Genomic DNA, 24,012 nt, shown 5'->3' on the forward strand with positions numbered 1-24,012 from the left:
CCCCTGATGTGGCCCAGGCCACTGTCATCTTATCCTGAATGACTATAAAGTCCTCTCAACATTTACTCTGATTTGAGTTATTCTTTCTTCCAATTCATTTTCTGTCCTAGAGTCATCCATCTTTCAAAAGTGAGGTTGGTTGAAGCATTCCTATACAGAACATTCTTCAGTAGGTTCTCATTGTTCAAACTCCTGAAGAAGACTTCTAAGGTCCTGCATAGTCTAGCTTCATCTTTCACCCCCATGGCTTTACCACACTTAAGCTCAAATGCACCATATTCTCTGTGCTCTAAACAATCTCTCTGCCTCTCCCACCCACTTCCACTTGGCTAATTTCTCTTCATTATGGTATTGACTTTAACTGCCATTTCCTACCCTCTTTTCCAACCTCCAAATTCAGATGCATTGCTCCTTATAAATTACACAGCACTCTGCACTGAACTGCTCTTATTATAACTGCTATCTCTTTGCATTTTATAATAATTGCCTTTTTCATTTGCCTTTATCCTTAACTAAATTGTAACTTCTCTGAAACCAGAATGGTTCAATCTTTTCACCCTGGGAACTTGAGTGCTTAGCACAGTGCTTGAAACAGGAACTACCCAAGAACCAGTTGGACAAAAGAACAAATAGAGGTTAGCTCATGTAGGCTTGCAATGTCATGGTCTTTGGACCGCCTCTTTTGAATCCTGTTTGACTCTGTATACATCCTCAACATTTTGAGAAAATCAGAAGAATACAGATGAAATACTGTGTTTTAACACTAGCCATGTCATCTAAAATCCAACTAATTATTTATGCTTGGCAGAGTTAAAAACGAAGATACATTTTATGGCTGCATACAGATGCCTTATCTGCTTTGTATAGGTATTCAAGTTCATGGAAATGTCATTGTACTCATTCGTATTTATCAACAGTAGATCTTTCCCATCCCACTCCTTCAATAATGGCAAATTCTCTTTTGGCTCACATTTTGTTGTTGTTTTAAAGATTAGATTGCAGATGGTGTCAAAGAGGTAAGCTCCCACTCAAAAGAAATGCTTATACTTAGGAAGGGTGAATAGCAGGTAGCAGTGTTATACAAGAGTGGGTACGAGGTTGGACCGGGTCATTTTTGGATGCAAACTTCAGCCCTCTCAATTTCTAGCTTTGTGACCCTGCAAAAATCACTTAACCTCTCTGTGCCTCATTTTTTTCATCTATAAAACAGGGATACAGTGGTAACTTACTACATGGCTTATTGGGAGGATGACCATGTAAAGCATTTATAGCCATGATAGGGTACATGGTAAGGCTGATTGAAGTATCCTTTTTTACTCTAACCTATAACAGGTAATATTATTTGGTATACCTTTTTTTGCACCATGACATCCTTATCTATATATCAGGTGTTTTTGCTCAAGAAAATGTGATTGGTTACTGGTCAGTATTTCAGGTTACATCAGAAAGAAGAAAAACAGTTTAGCTGAAACAATGAAGGATTTTATAGAAGCAGTAGGCAGTCTATATCTCTAATTTCCTAAATAAAGGAAAGAATTAGCTTAACAGTGATAGTCTTCTCTTATTGCTGTATGCAAAATGCAAAGTGCCATGAATTTTTAATCAAAATGTCCCATTTATACAACTTATCAAGCAACATATGTGACCATGTCCCATTCTTCATTCTTTATTTTAGCACATTTGGAGAAAGCACACTCTAAAGTTCATCAGCTCAACAATATTGATGATGATCCATGAGCTAACAGTGCTTATTTTTATCATATTACAATGCACTGGTTTTACAAAATGGGATTTAAAATCTAACTTATGTGCCTTCAACTCTATTCAAAATTAAGTGAGTAACTAACACTGAATTTATGCCTGTGTTACCAGTATCATACTAGCTCATCTACATCTATAACCTCATCAGACTGGTAGTGTCACTCTCATTTTCCATGGAAATGTAAAATATATTAGAATTTATAACAGGGAAATGAACTCATCTTAAAAATCAATTTATCATCTAATTGATTATGCTGAGAAAACCCCTGTGAGTACAATGCAGTTCATGCAGATACGTGCACCGGTGTGTGTGACATTCTTTAGGTCTATATTTTTAGGATGCTAAGGAAGTATCTTTCTCAGAAGTCTAGTACTATGACTGAAGGTCCAAAATATTTTAAAGAAGAAAAGGAGTAGTGTTAACAAGAAGATAAAAACTCAAAAGAAGATACTTCCAGTATGTGTGGATAATAATTTTTTCCTTCAATAGGTTGCAATAAACTTACCCTTTTCAAAAGCACAACATTTACTGAAAAAAATCAATCAAATCTTAGCCTACACATTAAAAAAATTAAAGGCATACAGTTCAGTGGATTCAGTGTAGACGTGTTTTAGACTGAATTGTCTCTCTTCTAATTAGTGTTGAAGGCCTAATCCAGAGAATATTGGAGTTGGAATTTCCCCCCTTCTCCAGGGGATCTTCCTGACCCAGGGATCGAACCTGGGTCTGTCACATTGCAGGGAGATTCATTACCATCCAAGCCACTGCAGAAGCCTGTAATCCACAGTGCCTTAGAATGTGACTGTATTTGGAGATGGGACTTTTGCAGAGGTAATTAAGGTTAAATGAGGTCTGTGAGACCCCATGAACTGCAGTCCACTAGGCTCCTCTGTCCATGGGATTCTCCAGGCAAGGATCCTGGAGTGGGTTGCCATGCCCTCCTCCAGGGGATCTTCCCAGGCCCAGGGATTAAATCCACGTCTCTTATGTCTCCTGCATTGGCACGTGGGTTCTTTACCACTAGCGCCACCTGGGAATTAAGGTTAAATGAGGTCGTAAGGGTGGGACTGTAATCCAATATGACTGGAGTCCTTATGAGAAGAGGAAGAGACACCAGGGGTGTATGTGCTCAGGGAAAACGTGCTCTGTGGGGACACGGAAAGATGACAGCCATCTGCAAGCCAAGGAGAGAGGCCTCAGGAGAAACAGCACTGCTGGCTCCATCATCTTGGACTTCCATCCTCCAGAACCATAAGAAAATAAACTGTTGTTCAAATCACACAGTCTGTGGTATTCTGTTATAGTAGCCATAGTGAACTAGCACAAAGTCGAAAAGATCAGAGGACATTAAAAATTTATTTTTGCCCAATATCACTTAAATTATTTTTTTGATCCTTATTAGTTGCTTTTGCCACATCAGTGAATTGCTAATGATGATCTTCATCCACATTTATCACCTCTACCTAAGTCAAATTTAATACTTGACTTTTCACCTAGTTTATCAGTTCAGTTCAGTTTAGTTGCTCAGTCGTGTACAACTCTTTGCGACACCATGGACTGTAGCATGCCAGACTTCCCAGTCCATCACCAACTTCTGGAGCTTGCTCAAATTCATGTCCATTGAGTTGGTGATGCCATCCAGCCATCTCATCCTCTGTTGTCCCCTTCTCCTCCTGCCTTCAACCTTTCCCAGCATCAGGGTCTTTTCCAAGGAGTCAGTTCTTCACATCAGGTGGCCAAAGTATTGGAGTTTCAGATTCAGCATCAGTCCTTTCAATGAATATTCAGGACTGATTTCCTTTATGGACTGGTTGGATCTCCTTGCAGTCCAGGAGACTTTCAAGAGTCTTCTCCAATACCACAGTTCAAAAGCATCAATTCTTCAGCACTCAGCTTTCTTTATAGTCCAACTCTCACATCCATACATGACTACTGGAAAAATCATAGCTTTGACTAAACGGATCTTTGTCGAGAAAGTAATGTCTATGCTGTCTAGGTTGGTCATAGCTTTTCTTCCAAGGAGCAAGAGTCTTTTAATTTCATGGCTGCAGTCACCATCTGTAGTGATTTTGGAGCTCAACAAAATAAAGTCTCTTACTGTTACCATTGTTTTCCCATCTATTTGCCATGAAGTGATGGGACCAGATGCCATGATCTTAGTTTTCTAAATGTTGAGTTTTAAGCCAACTTTTTCACTCTCCTCTCACTTTATCAAGAAGCTCTCTAGTTCTTCTTTGCTTTCTGCCATAAGGGTTGTGTCATCTGCATATCTGAGGTTATTGATATTTTTCCCGGCAATCTTGATTCCAGCTTGTGCTTCATCCAGCCCAGTATTTCACGTGATGTACTCTGCATATAAGTTAAATAAGCAGGGTGACAATATACAGCCTTGACGTACTCCTTTCCCAATTTGGAACCTGTCTGTTGTTCCATGCACATTTCTAACTGTTGCTTCTTGACCTGCATAGAAGTTTCTCAGAAGGCAGGTCAGGTAGTCAGGTGTTCCCATCTCTCTAAGAATTTCCCACAGTTTGCTGTGATCCATAACAACCTCCTTTATGCTTTTATACTAATTTCAGGGCTAATTTATAATAGGTGATTGTTTTTAATAGCAGAAAGTATTTTTATAGTAAAAATTTTTTTCTGAGGACTCTTCACAAATTTTGTTTAGAGTGAGAGGGAATTTTGTGTCTATAGTACTATCAATAGTCTCTAGCCCCAGTGGGCCTTTACTGGGCATCTGCCGTATGCCAGGCACTGTGCTGATGCCACAGAGATGGTGGTGAATGAGTCTGAGAAGGTCCGCCCTGTAAGCGGAAGGTAGGTAGTGAACCACCTAACCAAGCAATGAATGATTACAGTTATGACAGGAATGAAATACACAGTGTCCCACGATCAGACTAGTGTGGGACACCTAGCTGAGGAGGTAGGTCCCTTTAATCAGTATTTGGAAGTCAGAGAAAGAGAAAGTTCATGCGTGAGGAAGGCAAGGGAATGAGGAAAATGGGGAAGAATGTTCTAGGCATAGGGAAAAGCTAGTATCACGGTTATTGAGGCAGTTTTAGGAGTATGTTCAAGGAACTGACCCAAAACTGATGTGACTAAGTATTGTGGTTGAGCGGGAAAACCCCGAGGGAGCTGAGGCTGGGAGAGGGGTAGGCGCAGGTCAGATCACACACAAACCTACAGCCCTGGGGAGTGGTCTGGGCTGTGAACTTAAGTGTCGTAGGAATCTATTAAAGGAGGCAAGGGGATTTCCTGGTGGCCCAGTGGTTAGGACTGTGTATTTTCACTGCAGGGAGCATGGGTTCAGTCCTTGCTTGGGGAACTAAGATCCCACAAGCTGTGTGGTGCTACCAAAAAACAAAAGGAAGCAAGTGAGCCAGTGACTACTTAGACCTCATATGTGAAACCCGGAAACAGGCGTCAAAATGTCCAATTTCTCATACTCGAGGAAAACAATAAGCAGGACAAATTTTAACCTAGTTATATGAGGTCAGGGGCCTGACAAAGTGACAGCAATGGACCATGACATCAAAGCTTAGATGGTGGCCTACACTGGGCTGCCTCCTTCCCTCCTGTGCATGCTAAGTCGCTTCCGTCGTGTACAACTCTTTGAGACCCCATGGGCTGTAGCCCACCAGGCTCCTCTGTCCATGGGATTCTCCAGGCAAGAATACTGGAGTGGATTGCCATTCCCTCCTCCAGGGGTTCATCCTGGCCAAGGAATTGAACCCATGTCTCCTGCGACTCTTGCATTACAGGTGGATTTTCTACCTCTGAGCCACCGGGGAAGCCCGTCTTTTCAGAGTTGAAAGAAACAAACCAGAAACGTCTGACTGGTAAGTATCAAGGTTAATAATGATGGTGAGAGTTGTAAGTTGTGGGCTGGTTTCTGATATTCCTTGGTGTGCCTGCCACCATTGTCCTATAAACCACCAGGGGAAGCTTTAGGGGAGGCCAGAAAAAACCCTTATTGTGTGACTCTGAGACTCCTCCTCCACCACTGAAGAAGGTGCTTGAAAACCACTAAGGCTTTTAAGACTTCACTTAGAAATTAGGAATTCTCCCTTGAGCTGCAGTTTATTTGTTTGGCTTATCTGACATCAGAACCAGCAAGGACACAAAAGTACATCTTGGATTTAGCAGCAGACTGTTTACAAATGAGTCAGTTTCCCATTATGTTAAGTAGACACAGGGGAGAATAGATATAGGGGAAAACGCCCCCACCCAGAGTGAATTAGGAGCATATATGGATAATCGCAAAAAACGTACCTTTTAATCAAGAACAACTGTTACATTCCTGTTTATAGACCATCTCATGAAGGATGCACAGACAGGAAGACTGAGAAATGAGGTGGAAAACAGATGGGACTCAGTATCAGAAGACCTTGCTGGCAGGTGACCTTGGATAAGTCACTTAATGTCTTGGAACCGGCATTTGCTTATCAGTGAGATGGAAATAATAATATCCAAACTTATGGGCTTTGACAAGCAGATTAAACAATATGTGGTAAAGGACTTTGTAATTTTTTAAGCACTTCATAAATGTAAAATTTATTATTAATATTCTGGCTGCTCTCATGAGGTTCAAGAGACTGAAAAGCTTTGTCCTTTTGAAGCTTATAATTAAAATAAGAAATCACAATGTGCAGAACTAAATACATAAATGGTAATTTATTAATAATTCCTTTTACTAGTATGTGCTCAAAATATCTCTTAAAATGAAATAAAAATAATATAGTAGGATATGCAATTTTAGTAAATAGAGATGTGGTGGATACACTGTGGAGTGTCTAAAAGAGCTTTCTGGAGAGCATGCATTTATATAGGCTTTATAATAGGCAATGTAGCATTGTGGTTATGAGCTTGGGATCAGGTAGATGAAGGTAGAAATCCTTGCCCCACTGTGTCTGTGAGAGAATCATGTAGACTCTCTGAATTAGTATCTTTACCAGTTGATAAAATGGGGATGAGAGTATTTACTCTACAGGCTTATCTAAGGACCAGGGGAAATTATGTAAATAAAGTTTTAAACACAATGCTTATTGTGAGGTAAATACTTTAAAACCATTGCTCTTGGGCTTGACATATATACACTGCTGATACCATCTACTTCCCTGGGGGCTCAGAAGGTAAAGAATCTGCCTGTACTGCGGGAGGCCTGGGTTTGATCCCTGGGTGGGGAAGATCCCTTGGAGAAGGGCATGGCAACCCACTCCAATATTCTTGCTTGGAGAATTCCATGGACAGAGGAGCCTGGTGGGCTATAGTCCATGGGGTTGCAAAGGGTCAGATATGACTGAGCAACTAGCACTTTCAATTTCATAAAATAGATAATTAATGAGAACCTACTATATAGCACAGGGAATTCTACTCAATGCTGTCTGACCTAAATGGGAAGGAAATCCAAAAAAGAGGGGATGCGTGTATAGCTAATTCACTTTGCTGTAGAGTGGAAACTAATACAACACTGTAAAGCAATTATACTCCAATAAAAATAATAAAAAACAAAAACAATATAAAAACACAATCATATATTTCATATACTTAAAAAAAAGTAGCTCTTGTGGTTACCATCATTCTAGATCTCACAATGACAGTAAAGCATCATAGCTATGATGATAATAAAGGAGAGGAGAGATCACTTCATCACTTACAGAATCCTGGCAGGTGTGGGGAATCATTAGCAACTAATTACAATAAAGAAAAGGGAGGGGGAAAATGAGAAAAGAGAAGCTGGAATTTTTTAAGGATGGAAAACAGTGGTGAGAATTATGGAGAGCAGGAGCTATTAAAATGGAGTCGGCTTCATTGATCAGCCTTAAATTCTGCTTTGTTTTCAAAATACAAATCACATCTAGCTTTCATCAAGTCGATGTAAGGTGTCTCTGCTGAGACAGTTTTATGGTCTTAAGTGGCCATCAAGTCAATATGATTAACCACTTGAGGAGGGAAAAGGGCTGGGAGTGTCAAACTCTGTGCTTTCCTCTTTGGAGATTTCTCTGTTACACCTTTAATTAAGAAAAGGTCAAAGAAGAGCTGTAGAAATAATTGGAATGTGTTTAGAATTACAGGGGAGGACATGGCGTGAGATCTTGGCATTGCCTTCAGACATGATTGGATCTTTACTATATCCTCCTTTGAAGGTTCCCAACACAGATTTTTGGGGGGGAGGTAATTTAAGCAGTTAGTTCTGTTGTTTCAGCTACCATATAACACTGGGGGTGGTCCAAATTTATTGGGAGTAAGATGAAAACCATTACTTTTTCCACTTGTAGTTTTGGGAGGTAGAGATGTAAGAAAAGAAAGTAACTGTTTGATCTACAAACTGGGAAAATTTGAACAAAGAGATGGGTTTAGCTGAAGAGTGCATCTTTGTCTCCCAAAACAGAAGGATATAGTAAAAATTAAACTGATATGCTGAATATATATATATATATGAATATTAAATACAAATTAAGATAAATATATAACTATTAAAACAAATAAATATTCAAGTATCACTTAAACTCATGTGGTAATCTTTCAAAAAATATTTCTAAGGCATCAGAAGCAGTCAAGAGAGGAAAGTTCTAGAAACAAGTGGTTAACAATACCAAGTGGTGAGAGGGATGCCACATGTTTCAAGGATGCTTTCTGTGACACAGTAGAAGAAAGGGGGTCAATTTTAAAGGAAATTTAACCCCTAAATAGTTATGACTGCAAAAAAATCCATAGGCTCTTAGTTCAGAGAAATTATATTAGGGTTATTAAATAAAATCAAATATTTTTAAGGAACTGGTTTGGAAAACATGTTTGGAAAACAGTTGTCTAAATTAGGATGAAACATAGGATAATTATACAGTTTGTCCATTTATTCCCATTCAAATTGAAAATGTACATTTATTATTAACTAACTTGCACCAATGGGAGGAATCTCCTATGTCACAACTAAAATAGAAAGGGAAAATTATAGGAATGCCGTTATTCTAATACTTTATCTGAATTCACACATATAACACATTTGAAAGTAAAATTTGCATCTATCAAGATGAGTACCCCGAAACATTTGTAAGAAAGAGTTGAAAGACAATTTCTCCCACTGTTATCATTGTTCAGGAAATGATTTCCATGGTATGATCTCATCCTATTTCTTTTCCACATCTGTCTTAAGAGAATGGAGGGAGCATTGTTCTCCAAATTGGCAGAAACACAAGTCCTCCGAATAAGACAAATTCTTGCATCACCATTGTGCAGCAATTTGATATGGCACATATAACACAGAATTGACCAGTGGGACCCAGAGTCCTGCATTTCCCTAGATGCTAATATTTAGCACAGCACTCATTTACACAATTTGTCCTTTAGCTGAGATATTAGCAAAAATGTGAATTCTCTGGTATGTTGATGGGCAGTGTCCAAAGTAATACCACAAGATATTTTAATTGAATTGACTAAAAAAGTACTTTAGTGGCACCTCTGCCATCCAGTGACTTTGACCCTTGTTGAGACTGCTTGTCAAGAGATCAGACTGTTCCCCTCTCTCAGGACAGTCAAGCAGCCAAACCTGCACTAACCATGGTGGGTTGTTCCGGAGCATGTTGACATACAACCCGATGAGAACATGTTCATCAGCTAGCCTGTTTGCCACATTCAGGCTGTACTGTATCCTGAAACAAGGCAGGAGGAAAGAAAGGATGTTGTTAGGAGAAGTAGACAGAAATAAGTGGGGCAGGCAGGAGTGAGTTTGTGGCAGTAAGGGCATTTAGAAAACCAAGCAGGTAAAGGAAAACTAAGTGATGTTCTATGAAAAAACACAAGCAAAATCCAAGCAAAGAAATTCACAGTGTCATTTCACTCACTCAAAAAAAGATTTCCACTTAGGTCAAGTAACTTTTTTTTTTTTTTTTAGGTCAAGTAACTTTTAAGAATGCAGATTTGCATTCTTCAAACCACGAAGCCCAAGAAATTCATCTGTACAGTAAATACACTGAAATAGGTTGTAAGCAAAGATTATCTTTTGGAAGATCAAATCTGAAGCTTAGTCATTTTAACAAGGAAATCAGGGAAAGCAAGAAACAACACAGATGCGTCTACTCAAAATAACTACTTGGTGTTGTTAATGGGGTTATGATGAAGCTGCTTTGACTAAATCAAAGATGGTCTTTCAAACACAAAGCATCTTTGACACAAGAAATCTGCATTTTTAGTTCAGTTAATTCAGGGTTCCAGCACACTCTGGCTTTAACTTACCCTTTGCCCTTCAGCAAAGCTGGAGCAGCCCTAGCCAGCAGTTTGCTCTGCTCGACTTCACTGTCCTTGGGAGGAGAGCTGGTTAATAAGATGGGAAAGCCAAGAAGAGCGTAAACACGGCAATGCATTCGAGAATAGAAACTGGCAACAGAAAATCCCAAGACTACATCCAAGCTCCATTTGGACAGCTTTCATTACTTTGAAATGTTCAAGATGTTTTTACATGTCCACAGAGTTGGGCTCGAAGTAGCAACCTGGCCTGAGAACTGTAATTACAATTATGCAAGTCCCACTATGATCCCAGATTTGACCTCTGCTATTCGCCTAACAAATAGATCGCGCATGCCTAGACACAATGACAGTTCATTCATTCAGCACTCCCCGGACTCTCTTGCATACAGTGCTGTAGTTCACTAAGTCCTGCCAGCCTTCAGACCCCACGCAAGCAGCTTACTTCTGCAGCCTGCTGTCTATCCTCTGCTTTTCTGTAATGAACAGAGAATCGAAAATTACCTAAAGATTGGTGTCATATTAAAAGTGCTTTCCTACTTCAGGCACAAATCACCTGACCTTGGCTGTGAAGCTGCAAAGAAAACTTCCAGAGAAACAGAGAAATGAACCTTTGAGCCTTATAAATATATATATTCATACCCCTTGTGTCTATAACTGGTGAAAAGAGGCCCACCAATAGACCAAATTCTTAATATTTTATATTTACTAGGAAGAACATTCATTTTAATTGGTAATTTTATGACAACTTAGTTTTATTAAAGAATAAATAGAAATATAAATAATAACTAATAACGTGTGGTCAAGCCAAAGTCACCCAAGATTTACTATAATGAATATGCATGCTTCATTGAGAAATATATTGATTCTTAGTATTATAATTGTGCTTGTAATATGCTGAAAGAAAGTTTGTTTTTTGGTAGGCTAAGAATTTGCCCTGCAACACTGATATACTTAAAACTATCCCTTTCTCGCTTCATGGAGAATAAAAAAATTAACTGTGTGACTGTTTGAATACCAAGTTTTAAATTACTTGGATAGAAAAATTATTGGATTTTTTACCACAAACTTCCCCAACTTTCCCAAAGTTTCTTAATATAATGTAAAACTGTGAAAGTGAAAGTGTTAGCTGCTCAATAGTGTCCGACTCTTTGTGATCCCATGGACTGTAGCCCACCAGGCTCCTCTGTCCAAGGAATTTTCCAGGCAAGAATACTGGAGTGAGTAGCCATTCCTTCTCCAGGGGACTTCCCAACCCAGGGATCAAACCCAGGTTTGAACTCCTGCATTGCAGGTAGATTCTTTATCATCTGAGACACCAGGAAAGAATGTAAGAATGGCTAAATAAAGGAACTAAAAATCTCAAAAACTTCAACTAAAAGTTTTAAGGTTTTACTACAAAGTACCACTTTTTCAGACTACAGAGCACAAAATATAGCAATTTATAAATGAATAGCACATTAAAATTATGCATATTATAACTGGAATTCTTGTAATTTATAATAATATATACTACAAAGATTCCTTAAGTAGTGAGGCTTATGGTAAATTTAAACACAAGTTTTATCTATAAAAAATATCTACTACAGAGTAGGTAGTCATGGGTTTGTTAAATATACGACTTCATTCAGCTTTTCAGGACTGTACCTATTACTCAAAAAGTACAACTGCACACAAACAAAACTGACTTTAAAAATGAAGTTAATGCTCTAGGAGATTTAATTTTCTGATGAAGTTAAGCTTTTTTAACAGCATATTGATTTTGAACTTCTAAGACTATGAAACATGTTGTCAGGGCCAAATAACCACTTTAAGCCATTGGAGTTGTTTTCCCACCATCCCATGAAGACAGCAAAGCCCTCTACGCTCATTATCCAGTAGCTACAGTCCTACCACTGTCCAGTCACCTCCCCCAATGTATATTTTTAACAACACAAAATAGATCTACCTATTACATAATTGATTTCAGATCCCTGTAAAACCACTCAAAACACTGCGTTAAATAGTCAAAATTCTTCCCTCCAATTGAAACTATTTCTCTGCTTTGTTACATATGCTACATCGTAACTTGAGTCCCAGAAATTGTGCTATTTCCTTAAGTCAAAGGCCTAATAATTACACAGTCACAACCTCTGATGATGAGTGTGCAAGAAGGAAAGAAAAAGAAACTTGGGAGGATTAACCAGGAGGATGTGTTTGCTACAAATTACTCTGGTGATGCCTTATGGGAGAAAGGAGATGTGTCAGCAAAGCTGTGTGTGTCCCACCACTTACTCACTGGCAAGCTCGGGCACTGGAGGAGCCCTGCTGACATCACGATGGTGCAGGGTTGGCAGCAGAAAGCAAGCAGTAGCCCAGATTCTCCTTTGGTGGCTCATTCTTCCTGTCTCTCCAGTTCTGTGGGCCCTTCTCTCCTTCCTCGCCTCCACTTGCCTGTCCCCCTTGCTCTTTCCCAGTCCCTTCCTTCCTCAAAGGGACTAGCAGATGTACATACACATCTCTTGTCTTTTTGTTGCCATTTTCTTTGCCTTGGCCCTTGCCAGTGCTGGTTCAAAGGCATCATTTAAATCCTTTCATGTTCCTTTCCTTTCCCACATGAATCCTTAGGGAAAGTAGTTCTTGGTATATATAGGGATGACATTCTCTACATTTATGAGTTTGTGGAAATAAACTATTTATCTTATTTTGCTACAGTTCTTAGCATCTAGTGCCAAGAGCATTTCTGACTTTTGGTCCTCACTGTCCACATGGTTTCTATACTACCTAGTACCTTGAATTCTTCTCTTCATCATTTAATACTGGGAGGCCAAAACTATGACCCTGGATAGAGGAAGCCAAGGGACTTCCCTGGTGATCCAGTGGTTAAGACTCTGCTGCTAGTGCAAGGGGTGCGAGTTTGATGTCTAGTCCGGGAACTAGGATTCCCACGTGCCGTGTGGCATAGCCAAAAGAGAAAGTTAAATAAATAAATTTAAAAAATAATATAGAGGAAGCCAAGTGAATGATGAAAATAGAGGAAAAAAGGCACTCAAATGAAATGGATCAAGAACTGAGAAAGCAGACAAAGAGGCAGATTGCACTTAAACCTTGGGTCTATCAAGACTTTTCACGTGAAGTATCTTTACCAGAATGGCTTCTGCAGCTCACAAGGAGCTTGAAGAAAGGAAGCAAAGTGGAACAAATTTTCTCCTGAATTGCTGTCAAGGTAGTGACATTAAGTAGTTTTTGATGATCTCTCTAAAGAAATGTACCCTCACAATATTTCATAGAGTAATTTTGATGTTTAAACTTTCATTTTGTAGCTCTGGCAGTCTGCTTGGAAAAGACTGGTGATACTTCCAATTCACTGTGGTCTCTGGGATCTGGCACAACTGGAACCCAAAGAAGTGATTCCATATATACGTGTTAATATATGATATTTGCTTTTCTCTTTCTGACTTACTTCACTCTGTATAACAGGCTCTAGGTTCATCCACTTCATTTCGACTGACTCAATTTGTTCCTTTTTATGACTGGGTAATATTCCATTGCATATTTGTTGTTCAGTCTCTCAGTCGTGTCCAACTCTTTGTGACCCCATGGACTGCAGCATGCCAGGCTTTCCTGTCCCTCACCATCTCCCAGAGCTTACTTAAACTCACGTCCATTGAGTTGATGACGCCATCCAATCATCTCATCCTCTGTTGCTCCCTTCTCCTCCTGCCTTCAATCTTTCCCAGCATCAGGGTCTTTTCCAATGAGTCTTCCATTGTATATATGTATCACAACTTCTTTATTCATTCATCTGCTGATGGACATCTAGGTTGCTTCCATTTTCTGGCTATTGTCTGTATACCTACAGCTGATTTCACATTGCCATACAGCAGAAACCAACGTAACATTGTAAAGCAATTATCCTCCAATTAAAAAAAAAAATTACAAAAAAGAAGTGACTGCTTCTGGGATGGCAAATGTTCCAATGGCTCTTCTGTACTGTTAGCTCTTGGAGCTTCTCCATCTTCTGCATGCCTCGTCTTTAAATTTAAATGCATTCCTCCTTCTTTAGCTCTGAAATTGGAAACTACCTGGGGCTCCTTTTGACTGTGGGTGATAAATCTTTTCTAATCTGAAACCCAAGGAGAAGCAAAGCGATCATCCTAAGATTGTGTGTATACATGCCTCTTTTTCTTATTATCCTTATTTTCTTTTCACCAGGTCCTGCCATTGTGTAAAGACTTCCTTCTGCACACATATTTTCACTGCTGGATGTGGGGACAATCATACCCAGGAGGTATGACCAGGTGAAATTTGAATTTCATGTGTTCTGCTGAAAGAAAAGAGGCTGTAAATAATCCTTTAGATTATTCTTTTCTAAAAAAATTCTCTTATTTTTTCACCAATTCCTTTTTATACTCTGTATAGGGAGTATAGGGAAAGAACATATAAAAAGATAAATTGTCTTCTTCCAAAAATTTTCACACACACACACATACACTCTGACATAATGGGTTCTGGAAGGACAGAATGATTTCAAAATATTTCATATTTATTTATTTAAATTCACCCTTTAGTTTCAGAGGATGACAACTGATGTCAGGATTTTTTCTTAAGTGCAAACATTTTGGGGTATTCTAGTGGCACTAGTGGTAAAGAACTTGTCTGTCAATGCAGGAGTCTTAAGATACCTTGGTTCGCTCCCTGGGTTAGGAAGATCCCCTGGAGGAAAGTATGGCAACCCACTCTAGTGTTCTTGCCTGGAGAATCCCATGGACAGAGGCGCCTGGGGGGCTACAGTCTATAGGGTTGCATAGAGTCGGACACGACTGAAGTGACTTAGCAAGCATGCAGACAAGCTAGGTAACAAAACCACACACAAATGCTCTTTGGGTTTTTGCTTAGGTCTGCCATATAGTCTTAAAAACCACTTCTGCTTATGCTGTGTTATTACATTAACTCTAGCCAAATATTTCTCTTTTATTTAACATGAAAGTAACAAGATTTAAATAAAAGTCTTGCAGAGAGCAATAATATAATGTAAACAAATTATGTATAATAACCATTACAGTGGTTAAATGGAAAACGATATTTGAATCATGGCAAATTAAGAACAGATATTTCCTTTTTTATGGATTCTTAAATAATTGATAAAATTTTTGGTGTTTGGGGTTATGAAGAATGACTTGTAAACATGGCTCCCTCCTTATCTGTCAGTTGGGAATAACATTTTGCTTATAACTATAATTACCACAGACTATGCCAAGGTCATCAAACTAATTTAAATACAATAAAAAAGAGTCCACAAGTCAGGTTTTTCAAGAGATAATTTGTTGACAACTCTTATTTCCTTTCTATTTCTAGCCTTCAATATCTTTGATGTGAAATGTGAAATATCTTCCACATGCAAATCAGCAAACATGCATAAAAATAGTTCAGCATCTCAGTGGGAAAATGAGCTGTCATCAATTCAGGCTGGCATGAAAGTCAGACCATTTTAAGCAGGTACCATGGAAGAAATAAAAAGAATTCTAGGTCATATTTGATTCACTACATTTACTGTGTTCCCCAGATAGTATTAAGCCGTTATCAATTGTATTTTTGCCAAGAGATGCCTAAAAAGTTTGCTGGGTATGGGGCACACACAGACAGCAACTAAGCAACTCTAGTAAAAGAGTGAAGAGGTGACTGCATATTTAATTATACACTAACATTTTAGTATAGGGAACAGAGTTGAGTTCGAAGACCAGTTTAATTCAAGTTTGAAAAAAATCTAGCATCTCAGTGGAACTCTGGGAATAAAGAAAACTACATGGGATAAATATTTGCAGAGAGTGTTTATTTCAAATTTCATACAACATGACCCTAAAGTACAAAAAGAAAGAAGAAATCTTCAGGTGGTTGATTTATAAGTGTGTATCTGTTTTTATGATGCTGGTTTATAAATTTATCTACTTTCCTGGCTGAAAAGGAAAAGGCTTTAATCTTAGAAAATATTAACTATGAAGAAAACGGATTTTCAGAAGCAAAGGCTGAATTCAGTACCTCAGTTTTGTTTCTATTCACTTTTGATTACCAAATCACAAATGCTTCAAGTTTAGTTTGGACATTATACATCAGATTAAAAATCTGGATTGTTAGGTATAAAGACTCTTTGGGAAGGCAAAGTTTCATTTGAAAAAATGAAAAAGGACACAGAGAATTAGCCTTTCTGTGGTTGAAAATCCAAGCAAATCAACCAACTGACCAACCAGTCAACCAACAAAAATAACTCGCAAATGCTATTTCATTGAAAAGAATCAAGATTTGGTAAATGCATGGGTAGGCAGCATATCTTCCCCATATGGACCCCTGGACCTGAGACAGTATTAGTAATTAACCAAATAACATGGTGATAAACCAGAAAACAGTATGTTAGATTGTATTCAACACTGTGAATCATAAGCCAGGCTCTAACATTTGGGACAGTGATCAGATCTGGCTAGATGGTATACATAATAGCCTAAGTGATTCTTTTTGTGAGCAGTTAGGAGTTTAGGGACTGTATTTGCAAAAATATTTAAGAGATGTTTCTAAAATTGAAGATAAAAGAATCTAAATATTCAAACTCTTAGAATGCCCTTATTGTAGTTAATGAAGAAATGGCCATAATAGCCATAATTAGTGAAACGTTTTACACAAGAAAAGACTGGTTAGCTCTCTCACATAAATGAGGGAAGGATTTGGGCAGATAATTAAGATTTTACAAAGGGGGCATGATGCCAAAAGAGACTGAGCAGATACTCAGAGGCACAATGCTGTGGGCAGTGAGGCAGAAAAAGGGGCCTTTTGGGCTCAAATTTGTGGTCAGCTCTTGCAATAATATTTGCCATAATGGCAAGCATCTTTCATAAGTTTAATGTGGCTGCCCTATCATATATCATACACCATATATTGGAGCTTTTTACCTAGTGGTGGTAATATGCTTCCCTTTCTTATAAATTCATGCATTTATAAGAAAATAATCTAGGTTTAGGGATATAGTTATGACCAAGAAAATGAAGTGAATTAATTCATGAATTGCATTATTTGATCCACACTGTATTTAACAGCTAAACAGCACTGAGTTCTTACACACACACACACAGACTTCAAAAGGTTAAGGGAGAGTATCTTTGAGAATTCCCTCTTTTCTTTTAAGTTAAGGGAAAAGTTAATCAAGTATGTAGCTAGAAATCGATATCAGAAGAGGGGATGGGGCAGATAGTGGTGGTAGCCAGAGTTACACCCTCATAAATATGTGTGAGTTAGGTTACTAGGGTGTCAAAAGACTTCAAAGACAGACCCTCGCACCTTTTGAAGATCAAAGTGTACGCTTGTAAAGGACTCTAGGTGAGGAATGCCAAGAGTTTGTGGCAAGGATTCTGGAGTAGTGATTTCAATTCATCCTCATTCTGCTTTATCTTTGTAAGATCTGTCATTATACCAAAGACCAAAAACTCAGACTAAATAAAATATCTCATGGCAAACTTTACTTTTTTAATGTGGCCTTAACACTGACCAGCACCACTCTTGGCTTGTTTAGGTTTAATCAGATTTTCAAATGGGCAGTTACAATGGGGTAGGAGTGAGGGCTGAACTCTAGGTCGTATTTCTTTGGTTCAGTTCCAGTTGTTGGGAGATCAGTGCCTTTAACTGATGTCCACAGTTGGCATGATGGTTTCCATCAACCTTAGTGTATGGTCACGGCTAAGAAAGAAACAGTGGATCACCGCCAGCACTATCAAATAATAGAAGTTAAGCACTCAGAGTCTGAAATTGCTTTTTCTTTTTTTTTGAAATTGCTGCTTCAGTAGGAATCAGACTGCTTACCTGGGGAAAAACTGGTCCAAGCCTAGTGGGACAGAAGGATATAAATCCTGAAGTCTTTTACTACAATACGGTCTAGCCATGTGAAGTTGTCCTGGTCTCATCCAGTTAGGGCTGGAATCATTCCACGAGGCTCTTTAACACAAGTCTAAGGAATCGCCATCTGGGGTTTTACAAACTGTACCAAAGCAGAGAATCGTCCAAAGAAGGAGATCCAGTGTGGTATTCTTCACACATACACATCTCATATATACCGGTATGAAGACATAAAATCAGTAAAAGAAGTGGAGAAGTGGAAAAGAGAGAAAAGAGCTGAGCAGTGCAGCTCAAGTTAGAAATTCTCAATGGAATCTCATGAACCCCCAGAAGACCTGTTTCTCCATCGAATCCCCAAACTACAAGGGGATTTTAGTGATGACGTCGGACCAGCAGTCTAGCTACGGAGCTACTACTACGATTAGTGATTCAGGGCTGGGATACTGACCGTGTGCCGTGGTCAAGCTGATTTACATACAGCTTTATGAGCGAATGCTCCTCAGCCACAGGGCTGGATGCACTTATCCCCTCAGGTAACCTGAGGGATGCAAACAACGAGACCTCGTTAAAACCTCCCATGGACAGAGCAAGGCCCACTCAGAGAGGAAAGATGTTCAGTGTACACAGCTTTATTGAACAGCACCCTTAAAACAGAAACCAGAGGCCAACCTCGGTGAGGATAGCAAGAAGTGCAAATTGTAAACAATGTGCTTGTGGTTCAGAGGGAACATTCTAGAAGGACTGAAAATGGGAAAAAAGGGAAATGATCCTATTTTGGGTTAAGGGATACCATGCACCCTGGAGGAAGCAGAACAGCTCAAAGTATTATAGGAATAGTTTAGAGTGGAAGAAGCCATGTTATCCATCTAGACGTATCCACCATAAGCACCGTCCGAGCTGAAATGATATAAAATGACCTTCAGTAAGGATGGGGTCTATCTCTGCTGGACATTCATAGAATGCAGAGCTTCCTAATACAAGAATCTCTTTCCTAACATGGAGGCACAGGCCTGTGTTTCGATTTTACAGTTCATAATTTTGTTTTAGAAAAGATGGTTGAATTTGCTGGCAGTTCTGACAAGGAATGCTAACGGGACGTACTGAGGGCTTCAACCATAGGATTTCACTGCAGATGTTCTGTTGTTCAATTGCCTCCCCATTTCTATTTGTTACAGACTTGCCGAATTTATAGGAAGGAAACACTATGAATGACCACATTCTGTTTATCCCACTAATTATAATTATGGGAAACGTCTTCATCTCAGGTTCCTGATGACAGTTCCAGGGACTCGAGGGAAAAATCAGCAGTGTTCTAAGTCTCACTATCTGTACATCTTCACTAGAACATCCCCGGATATTACAGGGAAACTGATGCCTTAGCAACTCTTTGAGGAAAAGATTGATTATGACTGTTTTTGAAACACATGAGGCTGTTTTATTTTTTCCGACTGAAAGGCATATTAAATCTTTCATTCATTTACCCACTCCAATTTCCCTCACCTTTGTTTCTGTTTTCCTGTGAGCCTTCTCCCTTTATTTCTAAAGTAATTCTCTGGTGTTTTATTTGTCCTATTTGATCAAATGACTTGAAGTACGTCTTGACCTCTGCCTACTCACTGTGCTGGTTTGGGAAGAAGTATTTGCTTCACCTGTTTGCTTACATGGCAGTGGACCTTTGTGCTAAAAGATGAGATCTGTATCCACGCTCTTTCTTTTTTTTAAAGTTCTTGTTCTTATCATGAATTACTTATGTAGAAACTATATGTCCAAATTTGGATTTGAGCCTCTAGCCTCAGGAACTCTAGAATTTACTAAGAAGATTCTTGTATATCTGGAGTTTTATGTTATGAGATGCTTCAGAATGTCCATCATACTTCCTTATTGCATCTTGAGACGCCAATTCCCCAGGTTAAATGGGCCATTCCGGGTGCTATAAAAGTGACTTTTTCAATGATATAGAATGCATGTGTGTTAGAAGTAAAACTTAAACATACCGCACATTCTTACTATGGATGGATTGTAAATGCAAGTTTCCAGGAGTGACTTTCATCCCCGAAGCCATCCCTGCCCTCTCCAAAAGCATCCAAATGAATTAAACTGATGCCTTGTGACAGATATTTATAAACAAGTTTCTACTAATAATCTTCTGCACTTGGCTTACAGGAGAATATTTTTCTTGCCACAGAAACAAGGCTCATTATCAAAGAGAAGGTTTGTTTTATAATAGTACTGGAACTTACCTCCTGGTAATAAAAGGACTTCCTGAGGAGGGGACAGAGTGGGAGAACAGGGTGTCATTCATGCTGGTTACAGGTCTGGGTGGCCTAAAAAAAGCACAATGTGGATGAAAAGTTAAAACAAGTAAAAGTCACAAGTTAAAACTATCCAATCCCTCAAGGAAAGAAGCTGGGAAATCAGAGTTCTTGTGTGTGTGCATGCTAAGTTGCTTCAGTAATGTCCGACTCTTTGCGACTGCATGGACTGTAGCCTGCCAGGCTCCTCTGTCTACAGGATTTTCCAGCAAGAATGCTGGAGTGGGTTGCCATGTTCTCCTCCAGGGGATCTTCCTGATCCAGGGATTGAACCTGTGTCTCTTATGTCTCCTGGATTGGCAGGCAGGTTCTTTACTACTTGAGCCACCTGGGAAGCCCAGTTCTTACCTTACCCAGGATCAACATGAAATTTTACATTTTCCAATTCAATTCTTGAAGAGATTTGGGAACTTAAATTTCCTTGAGAAGACAGAATGTCTATTCAACATCGAGTGGGGAAGATCTGTGGATGCCACAGGAATGTTTATTCTTGAGCTTTGAGCCTTGGTGTAGAGTCATACTCTTGGATGGAGTGAGGATTTTGCGACAGCCTTCTAAATGGGTTTCCCAGGTGGTTCAGTGATAAAGAACAAGCCTGCCAACTCAGGAGTGTGCCTAGTCGCTCAGTTATGTCCGACTCTGTGCGACCCCATGGACACAGCCCTCCCAGGCTCCTCTGTCCAGGGAATTCTCCAGGCAAGAATACTGAAGTAGGTTGCCATTCCCTTCTCCAGGGGAATCTTCCCAACCCAGGGATCAAACCCAGTTCTCCTGCATTGCAGGCAGATTCTTTACCATCTGAGCCATGAGGGAAGCTCTCACCAAAGCAGGAGATGCAGGTTCAAATCCCTGGGTCAGAAGATCCCCTGGAAAGAAATGGCAACCCACTCCAGTTTTTTTGCCTGGAAAATCCCATGGACAGAGGAGCCTGGTGGGCTGCAGTCCACAGGGCCTCAAAGAGTCACACATGACTGAGTAGTGACTGAGAATGCACTGCCTTCTGAAAAGAGAAGCCCAGAAAATTTGAGGATAATCAGACTCCAAATCTTCTTGGAAAGAGGAGGATTCTACAGAAACTTCATCCTGTGTTCCACAAGACGATGACCCTCTCCTGATACACCCTGTCTGTAAGGTCCCAGCTGCAAAATCACATTGCACCTTCTTTGACCTTTGTTCTAAGGGAAAGTACAACTAAGCATCACAGGGATTTACTGACTTTCTGTTATCTGGACATATAGTGCAAGGAAGCCCATAAACACTTTTTTCTATATTATTAGAGGAAGAAAATAGGGTTCAATATTCCTCAGAATTGTCCACAAGCCTAAATATCAACTGCATCATGTCTGTCATCCCATCTTAATTTGTACCTCACCTTGTTATTCTTTCCCTATCAGTGAAGTCTTAGTTCAGGTAAAATGACAGAGCTAAGATCCCTGCCTCATCTCTAAGCAGTTTTTAGTCTCATTTTAGAATCAGGTGTTCCATGGTATGATGAGAGTGGATTCAGAGTTCAGAAGCTGGATGACAGGGCAGGATGGTGTTCTGAGTCAGGAAATTTTGGTTTCACTATAATGCTACATGTGAGTTTGACAGTACAGAATTTTTTTAAAGATGAAACATGAATACAGTAGCCTATAGAATCTATTTGTGTTGACTCAATCAAGAGTCAAATTTGTGAAGGTTTAATTTTTATCTTAGGAAACAGGAATTAGTTTGGATTCTACAATGAAGAGATTTCTAGGAAAAAAGGAGACATGTTTGTCCCAGTGTATTTATGAGAATGGACATGAGACATGGAAGGTTTTAAAATGTCAGCACAAAATGCAAAAATTCATTGAAACTTTAGGTTTCCAGTACCTGGTGCTAAACTGTGTTCTTGAATTTTTTTTAAAGACACATTCTATGTCTGGTGAGGTCAAAATAGCAGGGTTGAATACTATTTAATCTACTCAAACATATTAGCAAAAATTCTGAAAATTAGTGCTTTATACTACTTATCTAGGATATGTCTGATACCTGAGACTAGTTTAAAGCTAATTCTGCTTTGAGCAGTACAATTTCACTTTATAAGAAGGATGTTAATTTCAAACAAATGTGCTCTGTGAATTTTGAAAGGTTAGGTTATATCAGATTTTAAAACACTAAGCAGAATGAAATATTTTCATTTTAACTTTGGAAACAGTGGAAAAAAATCAGCTTGACGTTTCTGATTTTCTTTTGCCTCTTTATAAATATCTCCATCTTGTTCTCTCTCTAGGAAATGAGAAAACAAGAGAATATGGAATGCTTTTTAAGTAGCCTGGTACATTTAGTCTATTGAACCTGGTCACCACAAGGCTGAATTTGCAGTTCCTTAGTCTTTGCTCTGTGTATGACAAACCTAGACAGCGCATTAGAAAGCAGAAACATCACTTTGCCGACAGCGGCCTATATCATCAAAGCTATGGTTTTTCTAGTAGTCATTTCTGGATGTGAGAGTTGGACCATAAAGAAGGCCTAGAGTTGAAGAACTGATGCTTTCAAATTGTGGTGCTGGAGAAGACTCTTGAGAGTCTCTTGGATAGCAAGGGGATCAGACAGTTAGTTCTAAAGGAAATAAACCCTGAATATTCAGTGGAAGGACAGATGCTGAAGCTGAAGCTTCAATACTCTGGCTACCTGGTGGGAAGAGCTGACTCATTGGAAAAGACCCTGATGCTGGGAAAGACTGACGGCAGGAGGAGAAGGGGCTGACAGAGGATGAGATGGTTGGATGGCATCACCGACTCAATGGACAAGAATTTGAGTAAACTCTGGGAGATAGTGGAGGACAGAGGAGCCTGGTGTGCTGCAGTCCATGGGGTCGCAAAGAGTTGGACACGACTTAATAACTGAACAACAACAACAAGTAAATGGCCTTATGTGTAAGGTTCATCATGAGTATGCTGAACCTGGGACACAGGGGCTAACCTTGGCACCAAACAGCAGTTTCCAAAGGGACATGTTTCTTCTACAATCACATGGCAAGTTACTTTATCTAACAAATAGGTCACAATTAAGAATTTTAAATATGTTTAGTCTTTTGAAAAAGAAATAGCTCCAGAAAAAGTCACAGAGGCCTAGTGCAAAGTTTTCTTTCTGGACAAGATGCTTGCAAAGGACATTTTTATATAATTGGCATTCTTTTCATAAAATGAAAGTGCTCAGCTTAAAGGCAGAATTAGTTTTAAACTAGCCTCTTGTCTCTCACTGTTTTGTGTCTCATAACCACTTATAAGTCTTTATAAGCTCACTGAAGATTATTGAACTACTTACCAAGTATCTCTTTTGGCAGCAAAAGAATTGAATAGAATAGAGACAGTTAATCATGATAACATTTACAAGCAATACAATAGCCAAGAACAAATGCCAAAACACCAAAATGTCCCCACGTAAGTGGCTTCTACATGCCTACGATGATTTAGAATAGCTAAATGAACAGTATGTTTTCAGATTAGAAGTCTTAGATATCCCCATCCATATAAAAAAGAAGATGAATATCTATTCAGGGAAATAACATCTGGGGAATAATAATTATAAAAATGTCTAAAGCTAAAATAATACGAACAAATCTGTTCTAATATCAATTGGATATTGTACATCTGGAATTTCTTGTGTGTTATTTCAACAATTAAATATTTCATACAATTTGTCTTTTATGAGACTGATACACTAATTACTGTATTACAAGGCATCATACTTTGTCCTTTAAAATTGACATTCATCATGGAAACATTATCAATGAGTACAGATCTGTGTTTGGATTCAAGGACTATTTTAATGATCTGGTTAAATATAATGGGACTTTTAGCAGAAGAA

At 39.0% G+C, this 24,012-nt stretch overlaps 1 protein-coding gene across 9 annotated transcripts in view; it reads right to left on the reverse strand.

Annotated features, from left to right (window-relative positions):
* DTNA (dystrobrevin alpha) overlaps positions 1 to 24,012 on the reverse strand; it is a 301,171-nt gene that overhangs the window by 49,414 nt on the left and 227,745 nt on the right. For 4 of the 9 annotated variants that reach the window (XM_065932380.1, XM_065932383.1, XM_065932382.1 and 1 more), the window contains exon 11: positions 20,104 to 20,187. In XM_065932380.1, coding sequence (XP_065788452.1) covers positions 20,104 to 20,187 — 84 coding nt within the window. Of the gene's footprint in view, positions 1 to 9,321; positions 9,415 to 9,997; positions 10,076 to 18,311; positions 18,402 to 18,476; positions 18,761 to 20,103; positions 20,188 to 24,012 lie in introns of those variants that run through there. The other 5 variants (XM_065932379.1, XM_065932384.1, XM_065932387.1 and 2 more) reach the window with 4 other exon arrangements.

Source organism: Muntiacus reevesi, chromosome 4, assembly GCF_963930625.1.
Source record: "Muntiacus reevesi chromosome 4, mMunRee1.1, whole genome shotgun sequence".
Taxonomy (NCBI): Eukaryota; Metazoa; Chordata; class Mammalia; order Artiodactyla; family Cervidae; genus Muntiacus; species Muntiacus reevesi.